The sequence below is a fragment of the Perissodus microlepis genome, chromosome 15 (genome assembly GCF_051167445.1).
Source record: "Perissodus microlepis isolate ML-2025 ecotype Zambia chromosome 15, ASM5116744v1, whole genome shotgun sequence".
Lineage (NCBI taxonomy): Eukaryota > Metazoa > Chordata > Actinopteri > Cichliformes > Cichlidae > Perissodus > Perissodus microlepis.
Window position 1 is genome coordinate 32,968,877 of NC_140475.1, and position 11,872 is coordinate 32,980,748.

Consider the following 11,872-nt stretch of genomic DNA (forward strand, 5'->3'; position numbering starts at 1 on the left):
TATATAAACTATAATGCGTATTTACATTGGGGGAATGGGATTTTCGCACATAGCTCTCCCACAGACTGTAATAAATAAATTTTTTGGGCAATGTTGTGTGTGCTTATAAATGGCAAATTCTTCACATTGAGAATTATCAAAACTTTGCAGGTTTTCATTTCTAAATACAAACATAATAGGCTACATACAAATACAATATCAATGTCTATAAGCAACACCGGAGAGGAACAAGGTCAGAAAGCAACACCACTCCTGCCAAGTAAATTTGGACGTTACACATCTCCACATGTACATAAATATACTTTTATTATAAAATTGCTCGCGCAGTTTCATTTCTTAGATCTTTTCGTGCCCTATTGATGAGACGTCGCCCTCGCTAGCTCGATTGATTCAGAACCAGATTTAAAAATGGGCACTTTTGTTCTGCAGGCTCTTCTGGTGGACGAGATACGAGAACGTGCGAAGGCCTTTGAACCAAAGAGCTTCAATGACAACTTCAACTGACCTTTTATATTCCGCTCTGCATTGAAAGCTACAATTTCCTTTTTGTTTTCCCCTGTCAACCCAGCAGCCCACTCCCATTTAATGTCTTTGAGCTATATGTGTGATGTTCCGCCTTAACACGCCAGTCTGATGTTCCAGATTTTTTTCTCTAACCTGTTGCTGCACCCTCCCACTCTGTGTCTTTGCTTGGCAACCCTTTACCAGGCCAGCTGCTGCTGCCCTTTCCTTTCTTCTTGTTGAATTCTAATCATTACTTTCAAAGGAAAGCGTCTCTAAAGCTCCTTTATCGAGTGTTTGTACCGGGAGGAGGGAAGCCGTGTCCAACACCCACTCTGACTGCTCCTTTTCTTCTTAACACTTGTGTTCTGCAAATCAGGAGCACTTTCCGTCTGTAACCTGCTTCTTCAAGTCTGGAAAAAAGTAACGTATGGAAGAAGACGGTAAGGAGCACTTGTGCACTAAGTGCTCTCCTGGAAATGACTGGCTGAAGTCATAAAGGAGGTAAAGGTAAGCTGTTGCAGATGCCTTTTGTTTATAAGTGACTATTTATTATATATTCAGAGGTTTATTTAAGGGTCTACCATTTGATTGAGTCTGTTGATGGATAGTTGGCTGGATGGATATGCACATTTTTGTATTGTGAATTTAGATTTTGTTCAATTAATCAACAAAATCATATCCTTAAAAATTTGAAATGGTCTAACTTCTTCTACAACTAAAATTCAACCCTGTAAAAGGAGGAAAAAGGAGAAAACCAAACCTTTAAAGATACTAATGTAACTCCGAATCTATATCTGTAGTTATATAGCTATAGTGTAATGTAGTGTGTGAGTCTGCTCAGTATTATTATCTGAGGCTTTCTGATTTTGATGTGCAGTAAATAAACATGAGCGGGGGTTCACATCTGCTCGTGACAGAACACAACCCTGTGACTGAACATGTTTTTTTTTAATCTAGTGTCAGATTGCCTTGAATAATTATTTTAAAAAGCAATAAGTTTTAAAAAAAATCTATTAGACTGAATTTGAAGATTTATTTTTGATGAACTTTTTTTCCTTTCATGCTGAACAAATGGCCTCATTAAAGCTAAAGATTCCTAAATGACAGAAGAGTTGTGAAACATCTTATTTCTGGAGTCAGTCGGTATCGATTTCTTTGTTTGTGGAAAGTTCATCTACTTAAGTAGCCTATGGTACTTCAGGATTGATTATTTACACCTTACTCTAATATTACTATGCTGTAATTTTTCACAACCACTCAGTTGTATACAATGTGAAACTTGCCACATTAATTTGACAGCTTTAGTTATTTCTCCGTGGTTGTATACTTTGTAGTGCAGAACCACCTTCAGCTGAAATAATTTGAAGTAATCATTTATGAGTCTCTCACATCGCTGTGGAGGAATTGTAAACCCATAATTCTTTACATTGTTGAGTCACTTCATTGAGGTTTGCCTTCATTTGTTTTCACAGTGTTCTCTTAAGATCCCTTGACAGCATTTCAGTTGGGTTGAGGTCTGGATATTGACCGATGCATTGCAAAATCTTGATTCTTTTATTTTTTGTAGATTTGCTGCTGTGCTTGTGATCACCGTCCTCTGAACGATGCTGTTTCTGTGAGACAGAATTTGTCACGTTTGTCACCCCTCCACCAGCATGTTTGACAGTTGGTGTGAGGTGTTTGTGTTGGTATGCTGTATTTGTTTGTCTCCAATTGTGGTGCCGTACATTATGGCTAAACATGTCTACTTTGGTCTCGTCTGTCCAAAAGACATTTCTCCAGAAGTCTGAAACTTTCAAAAAAGCTACGCTTGTTCAGTTTTTTCTAATTGTGCACTCTAACGCAGGGAAACTGTCAAACTCATTTTACACTGAGGCCCACATACAGCCCACTTTGATCTTAAGTGGGCCGGATGAGAGAAACTTTCACTTTCTGTTGGTGTAAAGACGTTTAACTACACATCTTATCCCTGACATGTTTAATATAAGATAAAGAAGTGCATTTTCAACAGTACATCTCAGTTTTCCTACATGATAAAATTGTAAAATAACAAAAATATTTTTAGTACATCCCTACCCAGACTATCCTGTATTTATAAAATGCGCATTTTTGATTTTCCAAAGCCATCCAGTGGACCAGATTGAAGTCATTGCAAGGCTGATTCTAGCCCCCAAGCATGATGTTTGACACCTCTGCTGTAACATTTAACATGCTAACTGAGGCCTGTAGAGTCTGAGATGTTAGCACTTGGGGTTTTGTGCAGTTCCTCTGAGCATTGCGCAGTCTGACCTTTGGCACAAGACTGTAGATTATAATGTTCTGTCAACACACACCTGAATACTCCAGACCAACAACCTGCCAAAACATCTGCTTTTATAGAGGTGCTCACACTTACTGATGAGTTAATTAACTGGATTTGATTAAAAGCATCTTTCTGTGACTTACTTTCCAATTGCTATGCAAGCAGTAAGGGGGTAATTAGTTAACATGACTGTATAAGTAAGTCTGACCACTTGCAACATTCAAATCATGTTCACATTGAAATATCCCTGTTCATCTGTCCATCCACCCATACATCCATCATATCTGTCTTCCTGCATAATCAATAATGAATGTATGTATGGCCCTAGCACAGTATTTCTACACAGCAAAGCAAATATGTGCAAACTCCTTCTGCAATTGAGTCTTTTCACCACTTCTTGAACTTTGTGGGGGAAAATAAATAAATAAAGCAAAGTGATCAGTGTAAATGTTTTCAGTTATATTTCAGGATCTTTGTTTCATTTCTTGGTGACATTTCAAAAATGATCAGTGTATGGTGTCATTTCAGCCCTGCATTGATGCCATGAGGCTGATTCTGGTTAAACCCACCAATGCAACGCGGCGCCTTGACTCAACAGGTGAAGTCTTCCACGAAGGTGACCATGAGCATTGTACCTCAGGATGCCCATCCCCTCCCATAAAGACCCCTGAGGGGAAGCATGATCCATACAGAGGAACCTCGGTTGAGACACCTTTGACCCCACAGGAGAAAAGTCAGTGCTGTGTCTCATCTTCACCCCATGAAACATGCAATGGACTCGGCCCTCCAAGAGGTTCAGCCCAGATGTCGCCACTCAAAACTCGAAACCTAACCTTATCGCAGCTAAGCGATGAGGACTGGCTGCTCCTTTGTGGCCATGTTGGCAACGCAGGAGATGAGTCGCCCTCAGCAGAAAGAGCAGGCACCAGTGTGGGACATCCAAACGGCAATGACAGATGTGGATGTCCCGGTCCTGATGCCTCTAGTTTTCAGCCACAGTCAAAACAGGACATGGTCCAAGGCTGCCTTCCCAGGGTAACAGCTAAGAGAAGCCTTTTGTGCTCACCACATGTTCAGCCTTTCTCTCCCAGCAGCCACATTTCAACTACTTGCCAGTTTTTACCACAGCAAACAAACCAAAGTGAGCTTTTGAATCCTGCAACAAACCGTCTCAAAGATCATTTCATGCCTCAGTGCACTAACCAAGAAGGTCGAAAAGAACAGCCCTGCAATCATTATAAACTGAAAGACAGCAGCCAAGCAACAAATTTGTTCAACATTCCTCTAGACTCAGTCGAGTGTAAACAAAAACTCCAAAAGCAGCCTCATCCTGCTGCTGGTGCAGATGTCAGCTGGAGAGACCTTTTCGGTAAAGAGCCGCTGTTAGTTCAGCAACAGCGAAAGCAAGAGTTCCACTGCCTGATCGCAGGCGATCAAACATCTGGAGATCCGTCCACCATCTTCAAGTGCCACCACCTCCCTCACGACCCCCTGATAAGCCAGATAAAAAGATCGTCTACACCAGTTGGCAACAAAAGTGTCACATCTTTCTCCATCAGTCAGTATAGTTCCCTAGAGATTCAAGATTTAATGGATGAGAAAACAAGACAGCGACAAAGTCAGGTGCATGTTTTGATTCGGTGGTTTAAACGTTTAGTTTTCATACTTAAATTGGAACCATCAAAAGTAGGTTTAGGTAACCTGTGTGTTTCCATACCATGCCAATTCTAACTGAACCATACACTGTAACATGCTTTCAGATATATTACATGCTTGTTGTTGACAGTCTTATTTTATTTTGCAGACAGTCTCTCAGGGGTCTAAAGTCTCCCTTCCTAAACACACTCCTCCGCCTCCCGAAGCCTTACAAAGCAGTGGCATACTTAACGGGGATGCAGTCCGACCCCTGAGCAGCCACGGCACTTTGAGATCTAGTTTTTCAGATCTTCCTTCAGGCCAGCAGCCAATCCAGCTTCTTCACAATGCCATCCTGGAGGACGCCTTTTCCAAAGTCATCCGAGAAGACTCCAGTAAGACCAACAGCGAGGAAGGTAGCACACCACCGAAGAAGACCAAGGACATCAGCTACAGGCTGGGTCAGAGGAGAGCTCTGTTTGGGAAGCGCAAACAACTGAGCGACTACGCCTTGGTCTGTGGGATGTTTGGCATTATTGTCATGGTCATCGAGACGGAGCTGTCAAGGGGATTTTACACCAAGGTACACTCAGAGCAGAAACACTAGTGTCTCCAAATAAGTGTGTTTCAACAAACAAATGAAAGCGGCGTCAACATAGTGCCATTAAAAGTTTTAACTTTGAGGGCCCCCTAAACAGTTTTATTCACAGATGGTCTTCTTTTTATTAGTTTAATAGTTTTGTGTCATTGTCTCTACCATTTACAGGAATCCATGTATTCATACGTTCTAAAAGGCCTGATCAGCCTTTCTACTGCTATTCTGCTGGGACTCATTGTGATGTACCATGCAAGGGAAATCCAGGTATGAAGAAACAAACCATGACTTTGCCAACATGAGCTGCTTAATCATTTGGATCAGATAATTCACGTGAAGTAAACTAGTCTTAAAAAACCCTGAATTGGAGCATTGGTTTAACTCAAGGGGTTGTGCAGACAACCCACATACCTGAAATCTGCCCTGAGGCCATTTACTACGTGTCTTTATCCAAGCTCTTCTCTCCACTATCCTATAACGATAAAGGTTAAAATACCCCCAAAAATATATTTAAAATTGTCTCTTTGAGAAACACCAGAAGATAAAACATTCATTTTCATCTCTTCAGAATTATCCAAATTAAGAAAACAAAACAAAAAACTCTAATCCCAACAAAACGAGTTCATCACTCATTATTCTTTCATATTCACGGTCTAGAAATGTTGCTACTTTTCTTCAACAGCTCTTCATGGTGGACAACGGGGCAGACGATTGGAGGATAGCAATGACTTTTGAGCGACTTGTCTTCATTGTGTTGGAGCTCCTCATCTGTGTCATTCATCCAATCCCAGGGAAATACGTGTTCACCTGGACGACTCGACTGGCCTTCAGCTATGCAGCATCGGTGGCGTACGCCGACGTAGACATCATCCTCTCTGTGCCGATGTTCCTTCGCCTTTACCTGATTGGCCGGGTCATGCTGCTCCACAGCAAGCTGTTCACAGACGCTTCCTCTCGCAGCATCGGTGCGCTCAATAAGATCAACTTTGACACTCGTTTTGTCATGAAGACCCTAATGACCATCTGTCCTGGCACAGTGCTGCTAGTCTTCAGTGTGTCCTGTTGGATCATTGCTGCGTGGACAGTGCGTGTTTGTGAAAGGTATCTTAAAGGTTTTTGAAAAAAATAAATGTGTTACTTAAAAATCATCAAGAAGATTTTCAGCGTTAAACAAATGCTGGATAAAAATGAAAGAAACTTAAGTCAACGGTAGTCTCTCCAGCTTTAACATAAACTGCTTTTACAGACAGGTGTCATGTTTAAATAGGTATCACGATGCACAGGAAGTAACCAGCACTTTCCTTGGAGCAATGTGGCTCATCTCCATTACCTTCCTGTCCATCGGCTATGGGGACATGGTCCCTCACACCTACTGTGGAAAAGGGGTTTGCCTGTTAACTGGAATTATGGTGAGTTTTATACCAACACAGTGCACATGTAGAGAAGAGGCAGATATGCAAATCACTCACAGTGATTTTTTTTTCTGAATAACCCCAATTAAATATCTGTTTAAAAATCCTTTAAAATCCTGGCCTACGTGAATGATTGGTGTGGTTTTTATACTAGCTAACTAATAACTAATAACACAGTCATGCTAACACTGCTCTTCTTCTCATCAGGGAGCAGGTTGTACAGCCTTAGTCGTAGCCGTTGTCGCAAGAAAATCAGAACTCACCAGAGCTGAGAAACATGTCCACAACTTTATGATGGATACCCAAATCTACAAAAAGGTGTGTTCTTACACATGCAGTGATTGGACTTTATTTTTAATATTAAGACTACATGATCAGTCTTAAAAGTAACAGCACTTTCTCTTTTTTAACCATATACACTACTGCGCAAAAGTCTTGAGCCACCCTCAATTTCTTCCAATTTGATTTTTTTTTTTAAAGTTGCTCCAACGAGGGGATTCCCAACAATCCCAACAAGGTGATTACTGAAAATTTGTCATGTCTTAGCATGGTATGAAGTGTGAACTTAAGTTTTTGGGGTAACAAAAGAACAAGTGGTAGGCCTAAAAAACAAAACTAGCAGATGAAATGTATCTCAAAGCAATGTCCTTAAGAAATAGGGCAAAAATCTAGGAAAGAGCTCAGGTGATATTCATCTAGCCTTTCAGCTAATCATCTACTTTTAAGTGAAGCCTCATCAGAAATGATCTCAGTAGAAGGAGGGTTAATTGCAGCTACCTGTAGAAGTCTTTCTTGAGGAAGAGAAATGAGGAGAAAAGACTGAAGTGTAACAAATTTAACAAGAACTGGACTGAAAATCAGTGGTAACAGATTTTATGGAGTGATTAACCCAAATTTGAAATTTTTGATTTAAAGTGTCATCGATATATTCAGCAGAGGTCAGTAGAGAGGTACAACAGTGAGTGTCCACAGCCATCTGTTAAGCATGGTTGAGGCTCTGTCATGGCTTGTGGCTGCAATTCAGCCAGCAGTCTTGTTAAAACTGATTGAATTATGAAAGGCAGAAAAGTACCATCTGATTTTAATACTATCTGGAAAGCATCTGATTCATTTTTCAGCATGACAATGATCCCAAACACAATACAAATGCACTAAAAAAAGTGAACAATAGAAGTGGAACAATATCATACTTTGGCCTCCTCAGAGCCTGGACCTCAACATTATTGAAACAGTGTGGGATCATCTTGATAACAAAAAGCAGCCAACATCTAAAGGAGAGGTTTAAAAGTCTGTCAAGAGGCCTGGAGAAATATTTCTAAAAGACTCTCAAAGAAGATGTGAGAAAGTTTGCCTAAAGCCAGTTTAATCTCTGTTGTAGAATTAGCATTGTCATACTAAATGTTGACTTTTCAGGTCATTAGAAATGTACAAACTCTGTTTATTCTTTATACACTGCATTTCCGTGCAGGTTTTCACAGAAAAACATAAAGAAATGAGGGATTGCTCAAGACTTTCCTATAGTACTCAGGCTCATTTTAGTTTCTGTTTGACTTAAGCTTCATTTATGTCTCTACATTTCTGTTTTGCCTTTCCATTGACATACTTTTTCTTCCACAGATTAAGAACACAGCAGCAAATGTGTTGAGAGAGACATGGCTCATTTACAAAAACACAAAGCTGGTCAAGAAGATTGACCATGCCAGAGTACGCCACCATCAGCGTAAATTCTTGCAAGCCATCCACCAGTAGGTATCGTTATGCCACCATCAGGGGTTTCAGTAAATGCTGTTACAGTTTAATTTGTGACTCTGGATTATGTGAATTAGGATTTACTGCACGTTGCATTTATATTATTGTAGCACAAATGTGACTATGGTTTTGGTTTACAACTTTAGACTGCGACGAGTGAAAATGGAGCAAAGGAAATTAACTGACCAGGCCAATACAGTTGCTGATCTTGCAAAGGTTTGTGCAGTATTTTTGTTATTTTCTAATAAAAATGTTTTTATTTGCCTCAGTTTTACTAATATATAATAGGAAATTTTACCCTCTGACTGATGCTGAGAGTAATTTGACACAAGGAATTGTAATTTTTATCCAGTATGAACCAAATTTTGCCTCTTTTTCATTATCTTTTCTGCATTTTATGACTTTTATAATAAGCTAAACAGTGAGAAACCCTGACTTGCATATCTCCTGGTACTTGAAAGTGACCTCAGCATGTCGGTGATGATTTCAGACTCAGAACATGATGTACGATCTGGTATCAGAGCTGCAGCATCGAAGTGGTGAGCTGGACAGTAGGATTGTGGCTCTGGAAGAGAAACTGGACTCCATCCTTCAATGTGTGCAGTCGCTGCCCGTTGTGCTTTCTCAAGCAATAGCAAAGTTACAAAAGGATTTCCTGGATGACTTGGCTTGCCGTGTACACTTCCTATCATCTTCCCTGAGTTCTGAGTGCTGCTCAGTGCCGGCCAAGGAGCTTTGTCCAGGATCCACTGCACCGGAGACACCATACAACTGAATGGCTGTTCCTCAGTTCTTTTCCTCTTAGTGTGCAACCGTTTACAATACTGGGATGGACTTTCTCAACATGAACTCTGCTACGTGTTTATGGAGTCATACACATTCACTCCTGGGAGTTGCAGCTGCACCACCAGTGTAAGGGGAAGACCCTTTGTAAGGGGACTTTAGAGGAAAAGGAAAAAACATTATTCCTTCATTTCCTCTCCCAAGAGTGGGGACTGTGCAGAAGACAGAGAGATGTTCATGAACGATTAAGAAGTGAAAAAAAGTTTTTAAAAAAATGCTCATTTTGTTTATTAAAATTAAATTCTAAGACACTCAAATAATCTGAAAGAAAAAAAAGCCCTGCATTTCATGGGACACTGTGGTAGTCTCTCTGTGCTTCTCATACGTGATATAGTAAACAGCTTCTGAAGATTTTTAAGTGATTATTTTCAAAAGTTGCTCAGCATGGGTTTATTTAATGAACTAAACATTTGTAAAATTGAAATTATTACAATGAAAAATGATCAAATACCATGAATAATATTTACTTTAAAACGAATCTAATGACCTGGTTCACAAAGTCTTTCTAGAAGCATGTTTGTCACACTTAAATGTTTCAGATCATCAAATTTAAACACAAATAGAGACAAAATGAAGTTCCTAAATCGAGGTTTTTATTATTCAGGGGAATAAGTGTGGTGTATCTTAACTTTGAAAAGCTGAGTTCAATTTCTCCTGCCAAACCCAGGCTTGATTTCTGCCACACCTGTTCTCAATCAGAAAACCACTTAAATAGGATCGCCATTAGTGGGAGTGGGTGGCCAACCAAAATTACCCCAAGAGCGCAGCTGTTGGATTGAGTGACGACTTGTCCAAGAGTTGACAAAAGACCACAGAACAACATCCAGAGAACATCAGGCCTCGCTTACCTCAGTTATGGTCAGAGTTCATGGCTCCACCATAAGAAAGAGACTGGGCAAAAATGGCCTGCATGGCAAAGTTCCAAGAAGATACCTCTGCAGAGCAAAAGGAACTTTTGCCAGAAAATATCTCGATGATCCCCAAGACTTTTGGGAAAATACTCTGTGGACTGATGAGGCAAAAGTTAAAGATTTTGGAAGGTCTGTGTCCCATTACATCTGTCTAAAAGCAACACCGCATTTATGAAAAGGAATATCATAGCAACAGTAAAATATGGTTTTAGGCCTTTTTGCTGCCTCAGGGTCTGGAAGATTTGCTGTGATAAATGAAACCAAGAATTCTGCCATCTACTAAATCATCCTGAAGCAGAATGTCCAGCCATCTTTTTGTGACCTCAAGCCTAAGCACACTTGGGTTCTGAAGCAGGACAATTATCCAAAACGCACCAGCAAGTCCACCTCTATATGGCTTTGGAGTGGCCTAGGCAAAGTCCTGACTTGAATCTGATTGAGATGCTGTGGCACGACCTTAAAAAGGCAGTTCCTGCTCCAGTATGGTTGAATTACAACAATTTCGCAAAGATTAGTGGGCCAAAATCCCTCTATAGCACTGTAAAAGTCTCATTGCCAATTACTGCAAACACTTGATGCAGTTGTTGCTACTAAGGGTGGCCCAACCAGTTACTAGGTTTAGGGGACAATCACTTTTTCACACAGGCCCATGTAGATTTGGTTTCGCTCCCTAATAATAAACACCATCTTTTAGAAACTGCATTTTGTGTTTACTCATGTTATCTTTGTCTAATATTTAAATGTTTCAAGATCTGAAACATGACAAACATACAAAAACTATTAAATCAGGAAGGGGGAAAACACTTTTGACACCACTGTAGGTATATAGACTAAATTTGATTTAAAAAGGGTAGAAAAGTTTGTTGACATTATTTTAAAATATTATTTAAAAAAAAAAAGATTTTTCCTCCCTGTAATCATACTGATCCATTCCATAGATTCTCAAACTGTGTCAGTAGTGGTTGCTATAGCAGTGCAACATCCCACTGAAACCAGCAGCTGGTGGCAGCGCAATGTTGCTGAAGAGGGAATGGGTGCAAATGCAGAACAGAAATGAGCTATAAGAGAAAGTTTAAAACACCTGTGACTACAGTACAATTCAAGAACTAGGGTAGTAAGTAGGGTAACATTCTGACCTCTTAAATTAAAGATTTTATCTGCTTCTTTTAGAGCAGTTGGCTTTTAACTGACTGTCGTTATCACTTTCACCAAAAATTCAGCTTTATATGCTGGTGTATATCTAACACTTTTCACATTTCTGGCTCTTGTGGCAGCGCATCTTAGATTTTTAAAACATCCGTCAAAATAAAGAATCTTCAAAGTAGTCAATTTTCTTGTTTTTATCACATTCAAAGGAGGAACTGGTTCCAGTTGTGTTAACTTCTGCTTTCTGTTTTTTTCCATATATACTTTCAGTTGCTTTGCTCATGTTGTTTACTTGTTCTGCTGGTTGTATTGTGTTTTCCTTATGGTTTGCTTCACTTACCACCCTTTGTTTTTAAAAAAAATCCCCCCCTCCCCCCCTTTCCCCTAGCATAGTGGGCCCTTCTCTGTGTGAAGTTTGAGTGTGGTTGCGTAGGTTCTCACCAAGTACTCTGGTTTCCTCCCACAGTCCAAAAACGCGTGGGTTGGGCTTTATGATTCTAAATTGTCTGTATGTATAAATGTAAGACTCTGTGTCAGACTGGCAGCCTGTCCAGGATGTACCCAGCCTCTGCCTTGTGATAGCCTCATCCCCCTACAACCCTGAACTCGTTAAGTAGAAGAAACTTGATGGACAGAAATAATTACGCCTGCTACTGACTGGAATTTATTTATATTTCACATGTATTGTAGTTTATTTTGCAACCTGCACATAGTACTTATTTTTTTTAATAGAAATATCTAATATGTGGTAATAAAGATATTTGTCAGCACTGCA

At 40.0% G+C, this 11,872-nt stretch overlaps 1 protein-coding gene across 3 annotated transcripts; it reads left to right on the forward strand.

Annotated features, from left to right (window-relative positions):
* Positions 1 to 707: 707 nt before the first annotated feature.
* On the forward strand, positions 708 to 11,870 carry LOC146372521 (small conductance calcium-activated potassium channel protein 3-like). 3 transcript variants are annotated; one of them, XM_084953851.1, is made up of 10 exons: positions 708 to 1,011; positions 3,335 to 4,429; positions 4,611 to 5,024; positions 5,208 to 5,303; positions 5,719 to 6,137; positions 6,304 to 6,445; positions 6,656 to 6,766; positions 8,066 to 8,193; positions 8,344 to 8,413; positions 8,688 to 11,870. In XM_084953851.1, exons 2-10 carry the CDS (start codon positions 3,350 to 3,352, stop codon positions 8,970 to 8,972), a joined length of 2,745 nt encoding a protein of 914 aa, XP_084809977.1. In that variant the 5' UTR covers positions 708 to 1,011; positions 3,335 to 3,349; the 3' UTR covers positions 8,973 to 11,870. The 3 variants fall into 3 exon arrangements, with proteins under 3 accessions (XP_084809977.1, XP_084809979.1, XP_084809976.1); XM_084953850.1 differs by having other exon boundaries at positions 711 to 1,011; positions 6,283 to 6,445; XM_084953853.1 differs by lacking the exon at positions 8,344 to 8,413 and having other exon boundaries at positions 6,283 to 6,445; positions 8,688 to 8,799.
* Positions 11,871 to 11,872: the final 2 nt, after the last annotated feature.